Source organism: Lutra lutra, chromosome 5, assembly GCF_902655055.1.
Source record: "Lutra lutra chromosome 5, mLutLut1.2, whole genome shotgun sequence".
Classification (NCBI taxonomy): domain Eukaryota; kingdom Metazoa; phylum Chordata; class Mammalia; order Carnivora; family Mustelidae; genus Lutra; species Lutra lutra.
The window spans coordinates 70,952,998-70,972,204 of NC_062282.1; the positions used below are offsets into that span (position 1 = coordinate 70,952,998).

Below are 19,207 nucleotides of genomic sequence, written 5' to 3' on the forward strand. Positions count from 1 at the left end.
TTTATCATTCCAAAAAGAAACCCTATGCCCACTAGCATCTACCTTCTGTCTCTATAAATTTCCCCACTCTGGATATTTTATGTAAATGTGATCATATAATATGTGATTTTTTGAGTCAGGTTTCTTAGAACAATCTTTTCAAGATTCATCTATCTATATTAACAGCATGTACCAATACTTGATCCCTTTTTACTGCAGCATAATATGGCATCATATGAACAAAAAACATCTTGTTTATCTCTTTATCAGATTAAAGGACATCTGGTTTGCTTCCACTTTCCAGCTATTACGAATGTTACGAACATTAGTGCACAAGATTTTATGTGGACACATGTTTTCAATTCTCTTAGGTATAAATGTGGGAATGGAACTGATGGATCATATGGTAATCCATTTTTAACTATTTCATGAACAAATTGTTTTCCAGAGAAGTTGCACGTCTTTATTTTTCTACCAACCACAAATGAGGGCTTTCATTGTCTATGCCCTTACCAATATTTGTTATGGTCCATCTGCTTTCTTACACCTTTTACTATCTGTGGTGAAACATAGTCTTCCTAGGGCCTGCTGTGCTTCTACACATTTTGTTGCATTTGCCAAGAATGCAGAGTCCTAACCACTCATTAACTGAGCCATTTCTCAAGAGTTGTGCTTATAGTAAGCAAACCTGAAGGATGTGGTAATGTTCCCTGCTGAAAAAAGAGCAGGCTTGCTCACTATAAAAGCAGTATATTCCCCAAACTCAGGGGTTCTTAGTTGCAATGCAAACCTACTATGTGTGTGGCATCACTGTGGGCCACCCAGCACTGCCTCCATGGGACCTATGAAGCAAGAGCAATCTACAGAAATATGCTAATGATAACGCTGCTTGCTATACCACAAGTAAAAAAGTTCTTTGTTTCTGACCCATAAGTCTTATGTCTTCTGCTAACATTCATGAAATAAGTAAACAATTAGATTATACAGTAATCAAATCCCAAACCTTATAATTACCTAGTTGGAGTTTTTATTGTTAACACTCTCATCTATTCTCCATGCAACAAACAACCATCAATACGCTTATTCTTTTTCCTATTTCACTCTCCCTTCTCCTTTCCTTCAGTTTTATTACGGCTATTCTGTCTCAAAATATAATATAGTCTGTCCCTCACATCTCTACCTTTTAGTCTTATTAATACATTTGTGTAGTTGAAAGATTCATCGTTGTTTCTTTTGGTGAGGTTTTCCTGGTTATTTCTCAGTTAAACAAAATATCCTCTGGCAGATTCCTTAAAAACAGCTCATGGGTGCATAATTCCCTAAGTTTTTGTTTGTTGGTTTGTTTTTTAAGATTTTATTTATTTATTTTACACACAGAGATCACAAGGAGGCAGAGAGGCAGGGAGAGAGAGAGGAAAGGAAGCAGGCTCCCTGCCAAGCAGAGAGCCCGATGCGGGGCTTGATCCCAGGACCCCGGGATCATGACCTGAGCCGAAGGCAGAGGCTTTAACGCACTGAGCCACCCAGGCGCCCCTCCTTAAGTTTTTTTATGCTGAAAACCATTTCTCCATAACCTTGATAAAGACAATGTGGCTGACATTAAATCCTTAGTTCATATTTTCTTTTTGAAAGGCTGCTCTACTTGATTTTTAATATTTAATTGGTTTTTAATATTTTAAAAATTGGCTCTAATTGGTTTTTAATATTTTTTTTAAAAAAAGGATTTACTGGGACGCCTGGGTGGCTCAGTTGGTTAAGCAGCTGCCTTCGGCTCGGGTCATGATCCCAGCGTCCTGGGATCGAGTCCCACATCGGGCTCCTTGCTCCTCAGGGAACCTGCTTCTCCCTCTGCCTCTGCCTGCCATTCTGTCTGCCTGTGCTCGCTCTCTCTCCTCTCTCTCTCTGACAAATAAATAAAATCTTTAAAAAAAAAAAAAAAAAGGATTTACTTATTTTAAAGAGAGAAAGAAAGAGCATGTCGTGGGGGGAGGGGAAAGGGAGAAAATCTCAAGCAGATTCCCATCTAAGCATAGAGCCCTATATGGAGCTTAGTCTCAAGCCCCATCAGATCATTACCTGAGGTGAAATCACAAGTCACCCGCTTAACTGAGCCATCCAGGCACCCCCCACCCCAGTGGATTTTTAAACGTGAATCATTGCAATTCGTTTGCCTTTGGAAGTTGTGTTTTTGCCTGCAGACATTAAAGATTTTTCATCTTTGAAATCAAATAGTTTTATTAGGAAATGTCTTAGAAATGATCATTCTGAGCTCATTTCCCCAGTACCCAGTATACCCTTTAAGTGGATGTAGATTTGAATCTTCAATTTCTAAACAATTTTCATTAAATATTGCTTTAAACATAATTGCTTTCCATGTATTTTTCTCTCCTGAGAATCTTAAAGTTATGAATGTTATCCTTTCATTGCCTATCTTCAATTTCCACTATTTGCTCTGCCATTTGTTTTATGCCAGCTTTGAGATATAATTCACTTATAAGATTGTATAAATTCAAGGTATACCATGTGCTGGTTTGATACATTTACATTTCACAAAATGATAATCACCACTGCCTTAGCTAACACCTCCATTATATCACTTATTTGCCATTTCATTTCTGTGGTGAGAAACTTGAAGATCTGCTCTCAGTAACTTTCAAGTACAGAGTATCTCTGACACTTTCTACTTCATTCATTTTCTTTTACTTGCTTCTTCTTTACCTTTCTTCAATTCTTTTAAAGTGTAGTTGACACACAAAGTTGTATTAATTTCAGGTATACAACATAGTCATTAGACAAGTTTATATATTATGCTATGCTCAAATGCAACTACCATCTGTTAACATACATAATTGCAGCATCACTGACTATATTCCTTATGCCGTACCTTTCATTTCTGTAATTTATTCATTCCGTAACCAGAAGTCTTTATCTCCCACTTCCCTTCACCCATTTTTGCCCAGACTCCACTCCCTACCCCACTGGTAACCATCCCTTTGTTCCTTGTATTTATAGGTCTGATTCTGCTTTTTGTTGAATGTTTTTTGCAGATTCCACGCAAGTGAAATCAATATGGTATTTGTCTTTTCCAGTCTTATTCTCTAGCATCATACCCTCAAGGTGCATCCATGCTACCACAAATGGCAAGATCTCATCCTTTTTTTTATGGCTGATTAATATCCCACTGCATATATACCGTATCTTCTTCTTTTTTTTTTTTAATTTTATTTTTAATAAACATATATTTTTATCCCCAGGGGTACGGGTCTGCGAATCGCCAGGTTTACACACTTCACAGCACTCACCATAGCACATACCCTCCCCAATATCCATAACCCCACCCCCCCGCTCCCAACCCCCCTCCCCCCATCAACCCTCAGTTTGTTTTGTGAGATTAAGAGTCACTTATGGTTTGTCTCCCTCCCAATCCCATCTTGTTACATTTATTCTTCTCCTACCCCCTCAACCCGCCATGTTGCATCTCCTCTCCCTCATATCAGGGAGATCATATGATAGTTGTCTTTCTCCGATTGACTTATTTCGCTAAGCATGATACCCTCTAGTTCCATCCACGTCGTCGCAAATGGCAAGATTTCATTTCTTTTGATTATACCGTATCTTCTTTATCCATTTGTCTATCGATGAACACTTAGATTGCTGCTAATCTTGGTTATTGTAAATAGTGCTGCAATAAACATAGGAGAACATGTATCTTTTTATATTAGTGTTTTTGTTTTCTTTGGGTATATACCCAATTGTAGAGTTATGGATCATATGACATTTATTTTTTAAAATTTTTGAAGGAACCTCCATGCTGTTCTTTACAATGGTTGTACCAATTTACATTCCCACCAACAGTGTATGAGGATTCCTTTTTCTCCACATCCTCACTCACCCTCCCTTATTTCTTGTCTTTTGATTTTAGCCTTTTTGACAGGTGTAAGGTGCTAACTCATTGTAGTTTTGATTTGTTCAATGCACCTTATTAAACTTTCATTTGAGTGTATTCTTCCTGGGGCATTCTGTAATTTACTCATTTTATACATACATTATCAGTATTTTTTTTTTTCTATGCCTTCTATTTCTTTACCAAGTTTATACTTTTTACTCCACTTTTCTTTCAGTTTTCATTTCTTGGTTTTTGAATTTTTGATTTTACATTTTTAAAAAATGTCCTTAAATTCTTCATTGATATGTTTGTATCCAAGTATGGTCAGTTTTCATCTGAAAAAAATTTTTCCCCCCTGGGATGGAGTTCAATTTTCCTCAGATGGTACATAACAAATCTCTTCTTTTTTGGTAACAACTATATATACTTTTATTAATCTTCCCTTTTCATCTTTTTGTAGTATTGGGATATTTTACAAGATTCCTAGTTTAATAGGAAATTAGCAAATACTCTGAGGGCCAGGTATTTTAGGATACTTTTTCTTTTCGTCTCGCTGGGTGACGGGGAGAGGAAGGTGTGGGCCTTATAAGACGGTGATTTTGTGTTCACCTTGTCTTGCAGGAACCTAAAACTTCCCAGTGTGCTTCTTTTCTTCTTTAACACTTAAATACCAAAGGGAGTTTTTCTTTTTACCTTTTTTGTCTTAACCCTGAAGATACACACACATTTAGATGATGACTTTGTAAATCACTCCATTTTAAAAGACCTCCCTATAGGTTATGCTCTGCTCTATTATACATACACACCCACAATTTTGAACTTAAGGTAGAGTGGCTGTGCCGGTTAATCTTAGGTACACTTGGTAGCTTCCATCTTGTATGTTTTCTTCAAATCTGCTTGGTTGGCTTTTGCTTACTACAAAGCCTTGCTGAGGACTGGAAAAAGACAGAATGTGAGAGGTAATATACTGCGAATTAGTGGGTTTTCTCCCCTTACTTAGAATTATGCTCAAAATTTGGCTTTCTCTGCCTTCAACTTATGCCTTGAACATGGTTTCTGTATAGATTTCTTTTACTCTTCTTATAGCTCTGTACTGCTTTTGGAGGAAATGTTGGGAGACAGGTAGTTAAGTGGTAACCACTGTCTTCGGCTACTCAGTGAAGTGAGATCTAAAAGCTAAAGTAAGGAACTAACAAATTCCATAAAGCAGTGTATGTGGGGGCTCAGTCATTTAACTGTCTGACTCATGATTTCAGCTCAGGTAATGATCTCAGGGTCCTGAGATCAAGACCTGTGTCTGGCTCCACGTTCAATAGGGAGTCTGTGGACATTCTCACTCTCCCTTGGTCCCTCCTCTCAGTAGTGCTTGCTTGCGTGCACTCTCTAAAATTTTTAAAATAATTCTATACACTGGGGCGCCTGGGTGGCTCAGTGTGTTAAGCCTTTGCCTTTGACTCAGGTCATGATCTCAGAGTCCTGGGATCAAACCCAGCATCAGGCTCTCTGCTCAGTAGGGAGCCTGCTTTCCCTTCTCTCTGCCTGCCTCTCTGCCTACTTGTGATCTCTCTGTCAAACAAATAAAATCTTTTTAAAAAAATTCTATAAAGCGGGGCACCTGGGTGGCTCAGTGAGTTAAGCCTCTGCCTTCGGCTCAGGTCATGATCTCAGGGTCCTGGGATGGAGCCCCGCATCGGGCTCTCTGCTCAACAGGGAGCTTGCTTCCCCCTCTCTCTCTTCCTACTTGTGATCTCTCTCTCTGTCAAATAAATAAATAAAATCTTAAAAAAAAATTCTATAAAGCAATACAGGTTAAAAGTTCAGTAATATGGTCATGAGGAAGGTTTTTTCTAATAAGCATAAACACTAACCAGATCTTTTAAGAGGAAAATGCTATAGATAAAAACCAAAAAACCTATTGCAAAATTTATTTTAGCTGATGCGAGAAAATGATTTATTTATGGCATCCTATAAGCAGAAGGGTTAATTTATTAACAAAAATCTCTTAAGGGGAAAAAAAAATAATCTCATGTACTTGGTGACTTAGTCAGTTGAGAGTCTGACTTTTGATTTCGCCTCATGTCATGATCCCAGGATACTGGGATAGAGACCTGTGTTGGGCTCAGCACTCAGCAGGTAGTCTACTTAGGGTTCTCTCTCTCTCCTTCAAGATCTGCCCCTACCACACTGTGCTCTCTCTCTATAATAATCTTTGACAAATAAATAAATACGTAATCCAACTAGAAAAATGGGCAGGACATATGAATATTAAGAAAAACAAATCCCCTGTAAGCCATATGAAAATATGCACAAGTAAATTAAAAATAGGAAATTTCCTTCTAACATGTCAGATTAAGATGACTAATTTATCGGGTGATCATAAAGATGCTCAATAACAGGCATTCCCAATCACTAGTGGAGTTATTAAAATTTGTAAACATACATACATAGTAAAACCATTTGAAAGAACTTCATGCACTGACATTAAGTTCTTCATGAATTCTAAATAATTTCAGCTAAAAAATACTGAGGTACCAAAGATTTACACTCATACAAAATATCAATACATTTTTATTTGTCAAAAGATATAGTATCAGAGTGTTTGGCTGGCTCAGTACAGCATGCAACCACTGATCTCAGGGTTATGAGTTCAAGCCCACATTTGACATGGGGCCTACTTAAAAAAAAAAGTAATAATGGTGAAAAAAATCACATGGCATTTTGACAATAAAATCCTTCAGAAATCTCAAAAATAAAAATCTTAAAGCAATTTTGAATAATTTTCTCCAACTTACAAAGCATTTTTTGAGTGATTAATTTCTACTTAAATAATAACACTGAACACTTAAAAATGGTTAAGATAGTAAATTTTCTGTTGTGTATTTTAGCACAATAAAATTAAACAACAACAACAACAAAAAAAAAACCAATGTATATGAGAACACTGCAGTAAAAAGCACTAATTCTTTCCTGATAAAGCAGAAAAAATACAAAATACATCAACAGACAAATAAATGAGAAAACTAGTACTGCCTGTGGCAGTTTTCTCACCATGTCCCTCAATACATTTACTTAGAAGAGAGAGTTCTGAGGCCTTATTTAGATATAATATGTATACCAACACTTAAAGAAAATAAAAATACACAGTCCACACCTTGAACAAACTTCAGTTTAATTAACATTCACTGAATACTTCATATGCAGGCAGCACTGTGCAATACAATGGAAGACACAAAATGAGTAAGACAATTTCTACCTTGTAGGAGCTAAAAATTATTTTTTTTATATGAAATTTAGGACACTGAAGTGCATAATAATGTCGATGACCCAATTTGGAGAAGAGCAAACTAACTATGTGAAGATGTGAAGTTTTGAGCCCTGACATTAAAATGCATCATTAAGAATGTAACCTCTTTTCTTAATAACTTCAAATCAAATAAGATGACATGATCATCTACATGAGATGCTAGGAGAATGACAAGTCGTCCATTCAATATAAGCTATTTTTGTAGTAAGGTTATCTTAGAACAAGGTAAAACGAAGTTGTGTTCTTGGTTTTTCTAATGCTAAAAAAAAGAATAAACTGAGGTTTTCTAATGTTATATCGCCTCTCTAGATTTCTCAGTAACAAGAATTATTCCTTAATTATACTCCTAAAGAAAAATATTAACATCTAAACCATTTCTTACTTGGATATAACTATATGTCTCTTTCTCTCTTACCCTCATGTTTAGCAGAATGTGGATGTTCAAAGATTATTAACTAAATTGCATAGGAAAAGAAAAAACACTTGAAAAGTCAGGGTTCCTCTAATAAGGCCTTCATTTAAAATTACTGGTAGAAGTAGTAAAAGAAATCACCAAAATTTGGAATATGGTATACAGAATTTTATCACTTTCTAAATCGTCTCAAGGATCAGAAAAAATTTTAAGTAGATAGAAACAACAAATTAGGTGTATAAGTCTGATATTATCCAGTATTTTTAAAGTCACAGTAATGGCACCCCCTTGAGTGTTTAAAATCCTACTACATTTAAAGTTGAAACTGAAGCACATCAAAAAAATTCACAGCATTCTTTAAAGTTCTTACCACAATCATTTCTGAAGGCTCTAATACAAGACAATCACATCCTCTTTTTCCTCCAAACTGCTTACCAAAACTATAAAAACAAAAGAACAATTTCTTTAGCAAAGATATAGATAAAATATATCAATATAGGAAAAATAAAAAAGAACCCCCCCCAAAACCCTTAGCATTAACCAAGAAATTACAATCCTATCACCTATGCAAGATTTTCTTAAAAACAAACCAAAATCTTTCCTCATATTTACCTTTATATAACTAATCTCAACATAGTTTTTTGTGAAAAAATCTTTTAAAATAATTGCCTTTTAACTCATCTCTAAAACTTTTATAGTATAGGATATTTGCCTAGTCTCAAATCTTCAATTTGGTATGTTGAATTAACGTAAAAACACCTAATAAAAAATGAAGCCACGACTATGGAATATTTTCTGAAAATAAATTATTATAATATTTTGGGGGCAGTAATCAACCAAAGATAAAAAGAACTTAAACAATAAATCCACATTTAAATATATAAACAAATGTATTAAGATACACATGTGATTTATTTTTCAGAAATACTGCTGGGGAATCCCTAGCTAGCTCTTCCAAAAAAACTACAACTGAGTTAGTTCTAAAAGAAAATATACTTCTATAATCTTCCAATGGGAGAAAGACTTCTCAGCAATCAAAAAAGGAAGCATTCATATAGGAAAATATAACATTTTCATTTAAAAGAGAAACTGAATGTTTTAAAACAATGGGGGGATAGGATAAAATACTTGCTAATTATTTAAGAGACAAAATGTTAACATACCCAATATGGAGACCACACTTAAATTATAAAAGCAATCTAAAATATTACATTAATGAAAATTAATTACCATGGCCAATTATAAAATTTCTAAAATATTACTATAAACTAACCAAATTGAAAAAAAACTCCACTAATCAAGCAAAACATAAAATACCAAAAAGTAAACATAAGAAATATAGGTCATTTATAAAACACTATAGATAGACTGAAAAGAGTGACTGAATGAAATGAGACCTATTATATACTTTTATGAAAAGGTTCAATATTCTAAAAATGTCAATTATTCACAAAGTATAATGTTATACACAAATATTAGTTCATAACAAAAATCCTAAGGTGCCTCCTTAGTGTAGTAGGCAGCACGTCAGTCATGTAACAAAATCTCAATGTCTAAATGTAATAAATTACTTCTGAACATTAAAAAAAAAAAATCACTTTTGTTATTTCTTAAGCAGTATAACTATTTTTTTCCCCAAATGCTAATGGTATCTAACACATAAAAAATGAGGAGTAAATTTGTGGAAGTTTCTTTCATTGAAGATAAAAGAGTAACAGGACCAGATTTATTCTACCTAAAAAAAAAAAAAACACCAAAAAAAATCAGACAAAATATATAAAACAACACAGTTTCAAGACACTGGACAACAGCAAGGACAGGACTGTGATTCCTGAGAGAGAAAATAAAGAAATTAAGATGATACCTACAGTATCCTATTTTACAAACAACAGGAACTCTCTAGGCCATTTAGGTACATGCCCTAGATCAGAATTAGCAAATTGCTTTCTCTGTGTCTAGTATGTTCAAAGCTTTATCATGAACAGTCTTTAGATTTTTTCAAATTTTTTCTTACTTTACTAAAAGAATATGGTTTTTGTCCATTATTATTATACTAATTATTATTATACTAATTACTATATATTATAATATATAATATATTATACATATTATACATTATTATACTAATACAGTATACTGTATTAGTTGATTTATGAATACTAATAAACCTTCTTGCATACTCGAGATAACCCCAACTTACTAGTTTCTAATACTTTATTAATATATAACTGGATTTGGTTTGCTGTTATCTTGTTAATGACTGCTGCATGTATGTTCATGAAAGATAACAAAGTGTAGTTTGCTTTTCTTGTGTTGTTTTTGTCTGTGTTAGTGTTAGGTTAATAATGGACTCATAAAATGGGTTGTAAGTGCTCCCGCTTTCCCCAGTTTCCAAAAGAGTTTGCACAGGATAAATAGCAATGCTTCCCTAAATAACTGAAAACACTTAGCAGTAAAGCCATCTGGGCCTAGGTTTTCTTTGTGGGAATAAATGTAATTAATCAACTTTACTTTTTTATAAATATATTCAAAGTTTCTTTTTCAGTCTCTATATGGTAATGTATGTCTTTTTAAGATTTGCCCTTTTTGGTATAACGTGGCTTATAAAATTTTTAAATACTTTTAACTTCTGTAGGATATTAATATCTCTTCTTTTCATACCTGATCTTGGTATTATGTATTTTCTCTTTCTTAAATGATCGGTCTATTCCAAAGTTTATCGGTTTTGTTGACCTTTTCAAAGAACAAACTTTTCATCTCATTGATTATTTTCTGTTGTTTTTTGGTTTTTCTTTCATTGATTTCCACTTAAAGTTTATCTCTGTTTCAAATTTACTTTGCTATTCTTATTAAGATGAAAACTTAAAATGATTGAATTGAGACCATTCTTCTTTTCTCATGAAGTTACTATAAATTTAGTTGTAAATCTCCCTCTAAATTCCCCCTTCACAGGAATCTCCATATGTGTTATATACTCATTTTCATTCATTTCAAAAAAATTTTTTTAAAGATTTTATTTATTTATTTGACAGACGGAGGTCACAAGTAGGCAGAGAAGCAGACAGAGAGAGAGAGGAGGAAGGAGGCTCCCTGCTGAACAGAGAGCCCCATGTAGGGCTCAATCCCAGGACCCTGGGATCATGAACTGAGCCGAAGGCAGAGGCTTTAACCCATTGAGCCACCCAGGAACCCCTCAAAATATTTTCTAATTTCTGCTATCAACTCTTCCCTGACCTATGGGTCATTTACAAATGTTTTGTTTAAATTCTCACATTTTTTTCCTGGAATTCATTTATAATTTAATTCCCATATACTCTGAGAATAAACCCTGAGTAATTTCAACCTTCTTAAATTTACTGAGACATTTTATAGTCTAGAGTATGCTCTATCCTGGAGAATGATCTACATGCCTGGAAAAAAAAAAAAAGTATCAAAGTGGTAATAGTACTTCTCAAACTATTTATCTCCACTAATTTTTCAATCTAGTGGTTTCCAAGGTTGATAGTTTTGAAATCTCCAGCTGTAAGAGTTCAATTTCTACTGATCTCTTCAATTGTCAGTTTTTACTTCTAGTATTTTAGGGCTCTATCATAGCTAAAAACTGTTTTATGTTCCTAATATATTCATCCTTTTACAACTATGAAAATTTGCCCTTAGTCTCCAGTAACATTTTGGGTTTTATAGTTGATTTTTTTAAAAAAGATTTTCTTTATTTATTTGACAGAGATCACAAGTAGGCAGAGAGACAGGCAGAGAGAGAGAGGGAAGAAGGCTCCCCACCAAGTGAAGAGCCTGATGTGGGGCTCTATCCCCTACCTCGGATCATGACCTGAGCCAAAGGCAGAGGCTTTAACCCACTGAGCCACCGAGGTGCCCCTTATAGTCGATTTTGACTGATGTTGATATGACCACTCCAGTTGTCTTATGAATACAATATGCCTACTATATCCATTTCCATCCCTTTACTTTAAATGTATTTGTGCTCTGAACCTCAAGTACTGCCTAAAGACAACATATAATTCAATCTGGGATTATCACAGAATCTGATAACATGTCTTTTAATTAGAGTGCCTAGACCATAATATGTAATGAAATTATTGACATGGTTTGATTTTCCTACCTACTTTGTAAATGCCCCATCTTTTTTTGTCCCTCTACTCCAACATTACTACCATTATCTCTCATGAGTAGTTTTAGTCTACCATTTTAATTTCTGTGATGATTTTTAAATGCCCTTTAAATGCTATTAAACTCTTACTAGTTCATCTAAGGATTACAATATACATACAATATGCAACAATACAAGGCAAGGCTGTCCACTGTCATCACTTCCAACCAACAATGTACTAGAGATTACAGCCAATGCAATAACACAAGAAAAAAAATTAAAGGCACAGAGAATGGGTACCAAGAAATAAAATGTCTTTACCAGAGATGACCCATCTTGTATGTGGCAAACTGTAAGGACCTATAAACTTTCCTAGAAAACTTAAGAGTGTACCATGGTCACAGGACATAACATCACTATGTAAAAACCAACTGTGTTTCTATATGCTAACAATGAAAAAAGTAAACATGAAATTAAGCAAGCAATGCTATCCAGAATAGGATCAAAAAGAGAAATATTTGGGACTAGTTGAACAAAAATGGAGAGTTCAACATTCAAAAATTAATGTAATCCATCATATCAAAGGCTAAAAAGAAAAAAACACACCATCATACCAACAGATGCAGAAAACACATTTGACAAAAACCAAAACTCATTCATTATTACAAACTCAGCATACTAGGAGTACAGGGTAACCTCCTTAACTTGATTATGACTATTTGTAAAAAAACAATAGCTAATATCTACTAAGATGAGAAACTAAGCAAGGATGTCTCCTTCTCAACCACCGCTTTCCAAAATTATACTGGAGGACCTAACTAATACAGTTGGAAAAGGAAACAAAAGGTCTAAGATTGGTAAGGAAAAGATAAAACTATACTGTTCACAGATGAAATGATTAAGTACAAAATCTGGGGGGAGAGGGGCAAAAATACTTCTGGTATAATCTATTATAGCAAGGTTGCAGGGTACAAGTTTAATAACAGTCAAATGCTTTCCTATATACTATCGAACAAGCAGAATTTAAAATTAAAAAAACAAACAATGTCATATCCATTAGCATCCAGATAAATCAGAAATTATATGGTAAAAATCTATCAGAATAATGTACAAGATCAGTATGGTGAAAATTACAAAACTCTGATCAACGATAAATTTAAGAGCTAAACAAATGAAGAAAGATTCCATATTCATGAATAGGAAGACTCACTGTTGCCAAGATGTCATTCCTCCCCAAACTGAATTACAGATTCAATGCAATTCCGTTCAAAATCTCTGAAAGTTTTTTTCTTTAAAAAGTTTTAAAGTTTATTTATTTCTTGACAGAGAGATTGAGAGAGAACACAAGTAGGCAGAGTGGCAGGCAGAGGGAGACGGCATAGCAGGCTGCCCACCAAGCCGGAAGCCTGATGCAGGCCTCAATCCCAGAACCCTGGGATCATGACCCAGCCAAAGGCAGAGACAACTGCGCCACCCAGACGCCCCAAGTTATACACAGATATTGAAAAACCAATTCTAGGGGTGCCTGGGTGGCTCAGAGGGTTAGGCTTCTGCCTTCGGCTCAGGTCATGATCTCAGGGTCCTGGGATCGAGCCCCACATCTGGTTCTCTGCTCAACAGGGAGCCTGATTACCCCCCTCTCTCTGACTGCCTCTCTGCCTACTTGTGATCTCTGTCTGTCTCTCTCTCTGCCAAATAAATAAATAAAATCTTAAAAAAAAATTCTAAAGTTAACATGAATAGGCAGAAGAGTCAGAATAGCTAACACAACACAGAAGAAGAACTAAGTCAGAAGACTGACACTAGGGCATCTGGCTCAGGTGTCTGCCTTTGCCTCAGGTCATCATGTCACGGTTCTGGGATGGAGCCCCATATTGGTTCACTACTCAACGGGGAGTCTGCTTTTCCCTCTATCTCTGCCCCTCCCTCCACTTGTGCTCTTTTTTCCTCTCCTGCTCACTCTCTCTCAAATAAATCACTCTTAGGAAGAAGAAGAAGAAGACGATAATGATGACGAAGATGACAAAGACGAAGAAGAAGAAGACACTAGCTGAATTTAAAAATGTATCATACAGGTTCAGAGAACAGGACACTATGGTATTGGTTAATGAATAAACAAAGGTATCAATAAAAGAAAACACAGAGCCCAGAATCAGAGTCCCATTGATATGCTCAACTGATTTTGACAGAGGAGCAAAAGCAACACAATGGAGCAAAGACAGTCTCTTCCACAAATAGTGCTGGAATAACAGACATCTATCTTACACTATCTCATCAAGAAAATTAACTCAAAATGGATCATAGATCTAAATGTAAAACATAAAGCCATACATCTCCTAGAAAACACAGGAAAAATATAAATGATTTTAGGACTGGCAGTGACCTTTTAGCTCCAAAATCAAAGGCATGATACATGAAAGAAATAAGCTGAACTTCATTACCACTGAAAGCTATTATACAAAAGAAAAAGTCAAGAGAATGAGAAGACAAGCCACAGACCAAGAAAAATATTTCCAAAAGATCCATCTGAAAAAGGCTTGTTATCCAAAGTACAAAGACACAAGAACTCTTAAAACTCAACAAGAAGGGGAGCCTGGGTGGCTCAGTGGGCTAAAGCCTCTGCCTTTAGCTCAGGTCATGATCACAGGGTGCTGGGATTGAGCCCCGCATCGGGCTCTCTGCTCAGCGAGGAACCCGCTTCCCTTCCTCTCTCTCTGCCTACTTGTGATCTCTATCTGTCAAATAAATAAATAAAATCTTAAAAAACAAAACAAAACAAAAAAACCTCAATAGGAAAATTATTTAAAAATGGGCCAAAGATGGGGCACCTGGGTGGCTCAGTGGGTTAAAGCCTGTGCCTTTGGCTCAGGTCATAATCCCAGGGTCCTGGGATCAAGCCCCACATGGGGCTCTCTGCTCAGCAGGGAGCCTGCTTCCCCCTCTCTGCCTGCCTCTCTGCCTACTTGTGATCTCTGACAAATCAATAAATAAAATCTTAAAAAAAAAAAAAGGGGGCCAACGACCGTAACAGCCCACCAACAAAGATATACAGATGGCACACAACCACATGAAAAGCTCCACATCAGACATCATCAAGGAAATGCAAATTAAAATAACAATGAGATACATTACACCCTATAGGAATGGCTAACTTCTAGTACACAGACAACACCGAATATTTGGTATGGTCATGGTGCAACAGGAACTCTCATTCATTGGTCTAGGAACATAAAATGGCACAAACACTTTCGTAGGGTTTGGCAATTTCCTACAAAACTAGAAATACTCTTACCATACAACCTAGTAATCATATTCCTCCTCCCAAAGGAGTTAAAAACTTATGTACACACTAAAACATGCACATGGATGTCTCAATCAGCTGTTCAAGAGTCAACTGTAAATTCTTATAATTTGAGAGTATGACAACACAAATGAAAAGAGAAAAGCTCTAACAAACAATTTAACAGAGAAGGTATAGCAATGCCTAATAAGCACATGGAAGGATCTGCAAAGGCACCACTCACTAATGAAACGCAAAATAAAATAGCACTAAAATGCTCTTAAGTACACACTGAAACAGTAGTAATCGAAGACTGTCAACAGCAAGTGATAGAGAAGATACAGAGAAACTTGATTCATTAAATGTTGCTGGCCAGAACGTAGAACACTACAGTCACCTTTTAAACAATTTCGTCCTTTTCAAAAGTTAAATATATGCTTCTCATACAACAGAACAATTCCACTATTTTTGGATACATACAAAACAAATGTAAACACACAGCCCATATAAAGACTTGCAAGTAAATCTTGGTAACACTGTTATTTGTAAAAACTCCCAAGCTAGAATAAAAAATTTCTTATTTCTCAAAATTTTCAACTTCTGTTAAATGGCTGGACAAAATGTGGAATCTTTCTAGAATGAAGTACAATTTAATAATTTTTTTTACAATGAGTGTGCTACAACTGGTACATGCTCAGACAGGGATGAATCTCAAAACCATTATTCTAACTGACTGAAGCCAAAAACCAAAGACTACTTTTAAATAACTGCAAGTAGATAGTGACAGAAAGCAAACCACGTTAACTGCAAAAGAGCATGAGGCAACTTTTTCAGGCAATGGAAGTCATCTGTAACTGTGATTCACCAATGCATACATTTACTATAAATTATTCAACTGTGAACTTAAAATGGATGAATTTTATGGTATGCAAATTATACTTCAATAAATCTATTTTAAGAAAACTGTCTAAGAAACGAACAAAATCTTTAAAAACTTGGAATAGAGGAAGATTTGTTGGCACACGTAAGTACTACAAATAAAAGGAAAAAAAAATCAACCTTGGGACTTTGTAACAATTAAAGAAGTCACCAGTGAAAAATGAAAAGGCAAGAATCAGTCCAGGAAAAGTATTTGCAACAGATTTATCTTGTAATGAATTTTTATACATGATATACAAATAATTCCTATAACTCAAAAAAGACACAAGCTCTTAAGAATTGAACCAATTTTTCACAAAAGAAGATTCGTGAATGATTAATAACTACAGGCAAAAAAGCTGATAGCATTAGTTATCACAGAAATGCAAATTAACACCACATCCACTTCATACACACCAGAATAGCTAAAATTAAAGACTAACCATCTCAAGCACTAAGGAGGATACAGAGCAATGTGAATTCTATAAACTGGTTGTGGCAATATAAATGGTACAAAACTCGACATAACATCTGGCGTTCTTTTTATAAGTTAAATATGACTACCACAGAGTTCAGTCACTGAACTGAAGCTCTTCACTGAAGAAAAACACCAGTCTATACAGAGACTTGTTACAGAAATGATCAGGAGCCTGAGTGGCTCAGCTGTTAAGCATCTGCCTTCAGCTCAGGTCATGATCCCAGGGTCCTGAGCTTGAGTCCTGCATTGGGCTCCCTACTCAGCAGAAAGCCTACTTCTCCTTCTTCCACTCATCCTGCTTGTGTTCCCTCTCTTGCTGTGTCTCTGCCAAATAAATATATAAAATCTTAAAAAAAAAAAAGATAATTGGGTCTTTATTTGTTATCACAAAAAATTGGAAACAACCTTAATTTCTTTCAATAGTAAATTATATAAACAGACTGTGACATATGCATACAATGGGATACTAATGACCAATTTTACAAAATAAATTATTATATACATGGCAACATGAAGGTATCTCCACAGTATTATGTTAAGTGAAATATTTTAAATACAAGGAACTGTACAACATTTATTTATATAAATGTTCCATTTATATAAAAGAGTGGTAAATGTTATCTATATACCAGAAAGCAAAACAGTGGTTGCCTGATGATGAAGGTGTAACAAAGTATAGATTACAAACTGACAACTAGATAAATAGCATCTGCAAAAGATTTACACCTATTAGTATGTTTGGTGAAAAAGTGAATGTTCTACCTTCTCATCCCCAATTCCCCTTCTAGACAGAACAATAAAGCCTGTCCACTCTCTGTACATCTCTTCAATATTGTACTGTGGTTTCTTCCAGGGCAGTAAGGCAGGAAAGACAGGGTGAGGGTGGGGGGCATTTAAATTAGGAAAAAAAAAAAACCCAACAGTCAGTTCACAAATCAGTAGACAACAGACAGAAAATCCTACAGATTCTCTAAGATGGCTATTAGAACAAACAAGTGAATTTAGTAATGTTCCAAGATATAAAATCAACACATGCAACACCTCAACACTGAAAACTACAGAAGAGCACTGAGAGAAAACTACACAACATTGTTGACCTAAACTGATGCACCTTGTTCATGGTCTAAAAGAGACAACTGTTAAGATGTCAATACCACCGAAAATGGTCTACAGATTCAATTCATTTCCGATCAAAATCCCAGGCTTTGCTTTTTTTTTAAATTAATAAATTGATTCTAAAATTCACCTGAAACTGTAAAGAATCTATAATAATCCAAACAATTTGACAAAGCTGTGAGGACTATGACATTTTGTAATATATTATAAAGCTAGAGTCATCAGGATAATGTAGCAATGGAACAACACAGAAAAAATAAATCAATGAAAAAAATAAATCAATGAAGCAAGTTAAACAGTTGGGAAATAGACCACATAGTCAATAAAATTTCAACAATGATACAAAGGTAATTCAGAGAAAGGATAGTTTTGTCAACAAATGGTGGTAGAACAATTGAATATGTACAGGTAAAATGTTGAAATTAGATCCACATACCATGCTATGAAAAAAAAGTAACTACAACAGATCACAAACCTAAATATATCATAATAAAATCTGCAACTATACAGGTTCCAGAGGAAATTACAGAAAACTAATTGTGACAATGGGTTAATCAAAGATTTCCTACATACAACAAAGGCACAGTCCATTAAAGAAAAACTTGATAAACTGGACTTCATTAAGTTCTGCTCTCTGAAAAGCAATTAATAGATGGAAAACAATCCACAGACCAGAAGAAAATGTTTGTCAGGCACCCATCTGTTGAAGGAACTATGTAAAGCATAAAGCATCTGGAACTATAAAATAAATCATACAACTCTACCTACCCCGCCCAAATGGGCAAATGTTTCAAAGAGACCCTTTGTAGAAGATACGTAATTGACAAATAACTACATAAAAAGACACTCACCATCACTAGTCTTTAGGGAAATGCAAATTTTTTTTTATGTTTTTTGTTAACATATAATGTATTATTTGCCCAAGGGGTACAGGTCTGTGAATCATCAGGCATACATACTTCACAGCACTCACCACAGCACATACCCTCCCCAATGTCCATAACCCAACCACCCTCTCCATTCCACCTTCTACCATTCCCCACGACTCGTGGTTTGTTTTGTGAGATTAAGAGTCTCTTATGGTTTGTCTCCCTCCTAATCCCATCTTGTTTCATTTTTGGAAATGCAAATTTAAACTACTATCAGCTATGATCACATACCCATGCAGATATGTAAATTAAAAAGATTAACTTTGGGGTTCCTCGGTGGCTAGGTCAGTTTGGTTAAGCATCAGACTCTTGATTTCAGCTTAGGTCATGATCCCATAGTCAACAGGATGAACCCCTGAAGCCCGCTCCTCATTCAGCAGGGTGTCTGCCTGAGATTCTCTCTCTCTGTGTGCCTCAGCTCCTCCCCACCCCCATCCCATCCTTGTGCGCTCTCTCTCTTTATAAAAAATAAGATTGACCTTACCAAGTGTTTGTGAGGAGGTATTATGGAACAACTAGTATTCTCTTACACTGTTGGTGGGAATGTAAAATGACAACTGTGGAAAAGAGTGTAACACTTTCTTAAAAGGTTAAATATCCCTCTATCACACAACCTAACTCTTCCAAAATAAATATACATACATACTTATATACCCAAAATAAATGAAAGTATGTGTCTACATGAAGAATTATAATCCATTCTCTTCCCATGTGTTTACTAAAAAGGTAAACCATATGTCCATATAAAGACTTATAAACAAATGCTGATAGCATCACAAGTCAAAATAATCAAAAAC

The 19,207-nt window shown here is 35.2% G+C and overlaps 1 protein-coding gene across 6 annotated transcripts in view; it reads right to left on the minus strand.

The window, feature by feature from the left end:
* The window catches only part of RAPGEF6 (Rap guanine nucleotide exchange factor 6), a 192,975-nt gene that overhangs the window by 133,570 nt on the left and 40,198 nt on the right, over positions 1-19,207 (minus strand). For 5 of the 6 annotated variants that reach the window (XM_047729928.1, XM_047729923.1, XM_047729924.1 and 2 more), the window contains exon 5: positions 7,952-8,021. The exons of the other annotated variant lie outside the window; for it this stretch is intronic. In XM_047729928.1, coding sequence (XP_047585884.1) covers positions 7,952-8,021 — 70 coding nt within the window. The remainder of the gene's footprint in view (positions 1-7,951; positions 8,022-19,207) is intronic. 6 annotated transcript variants of the gene reach the window in all.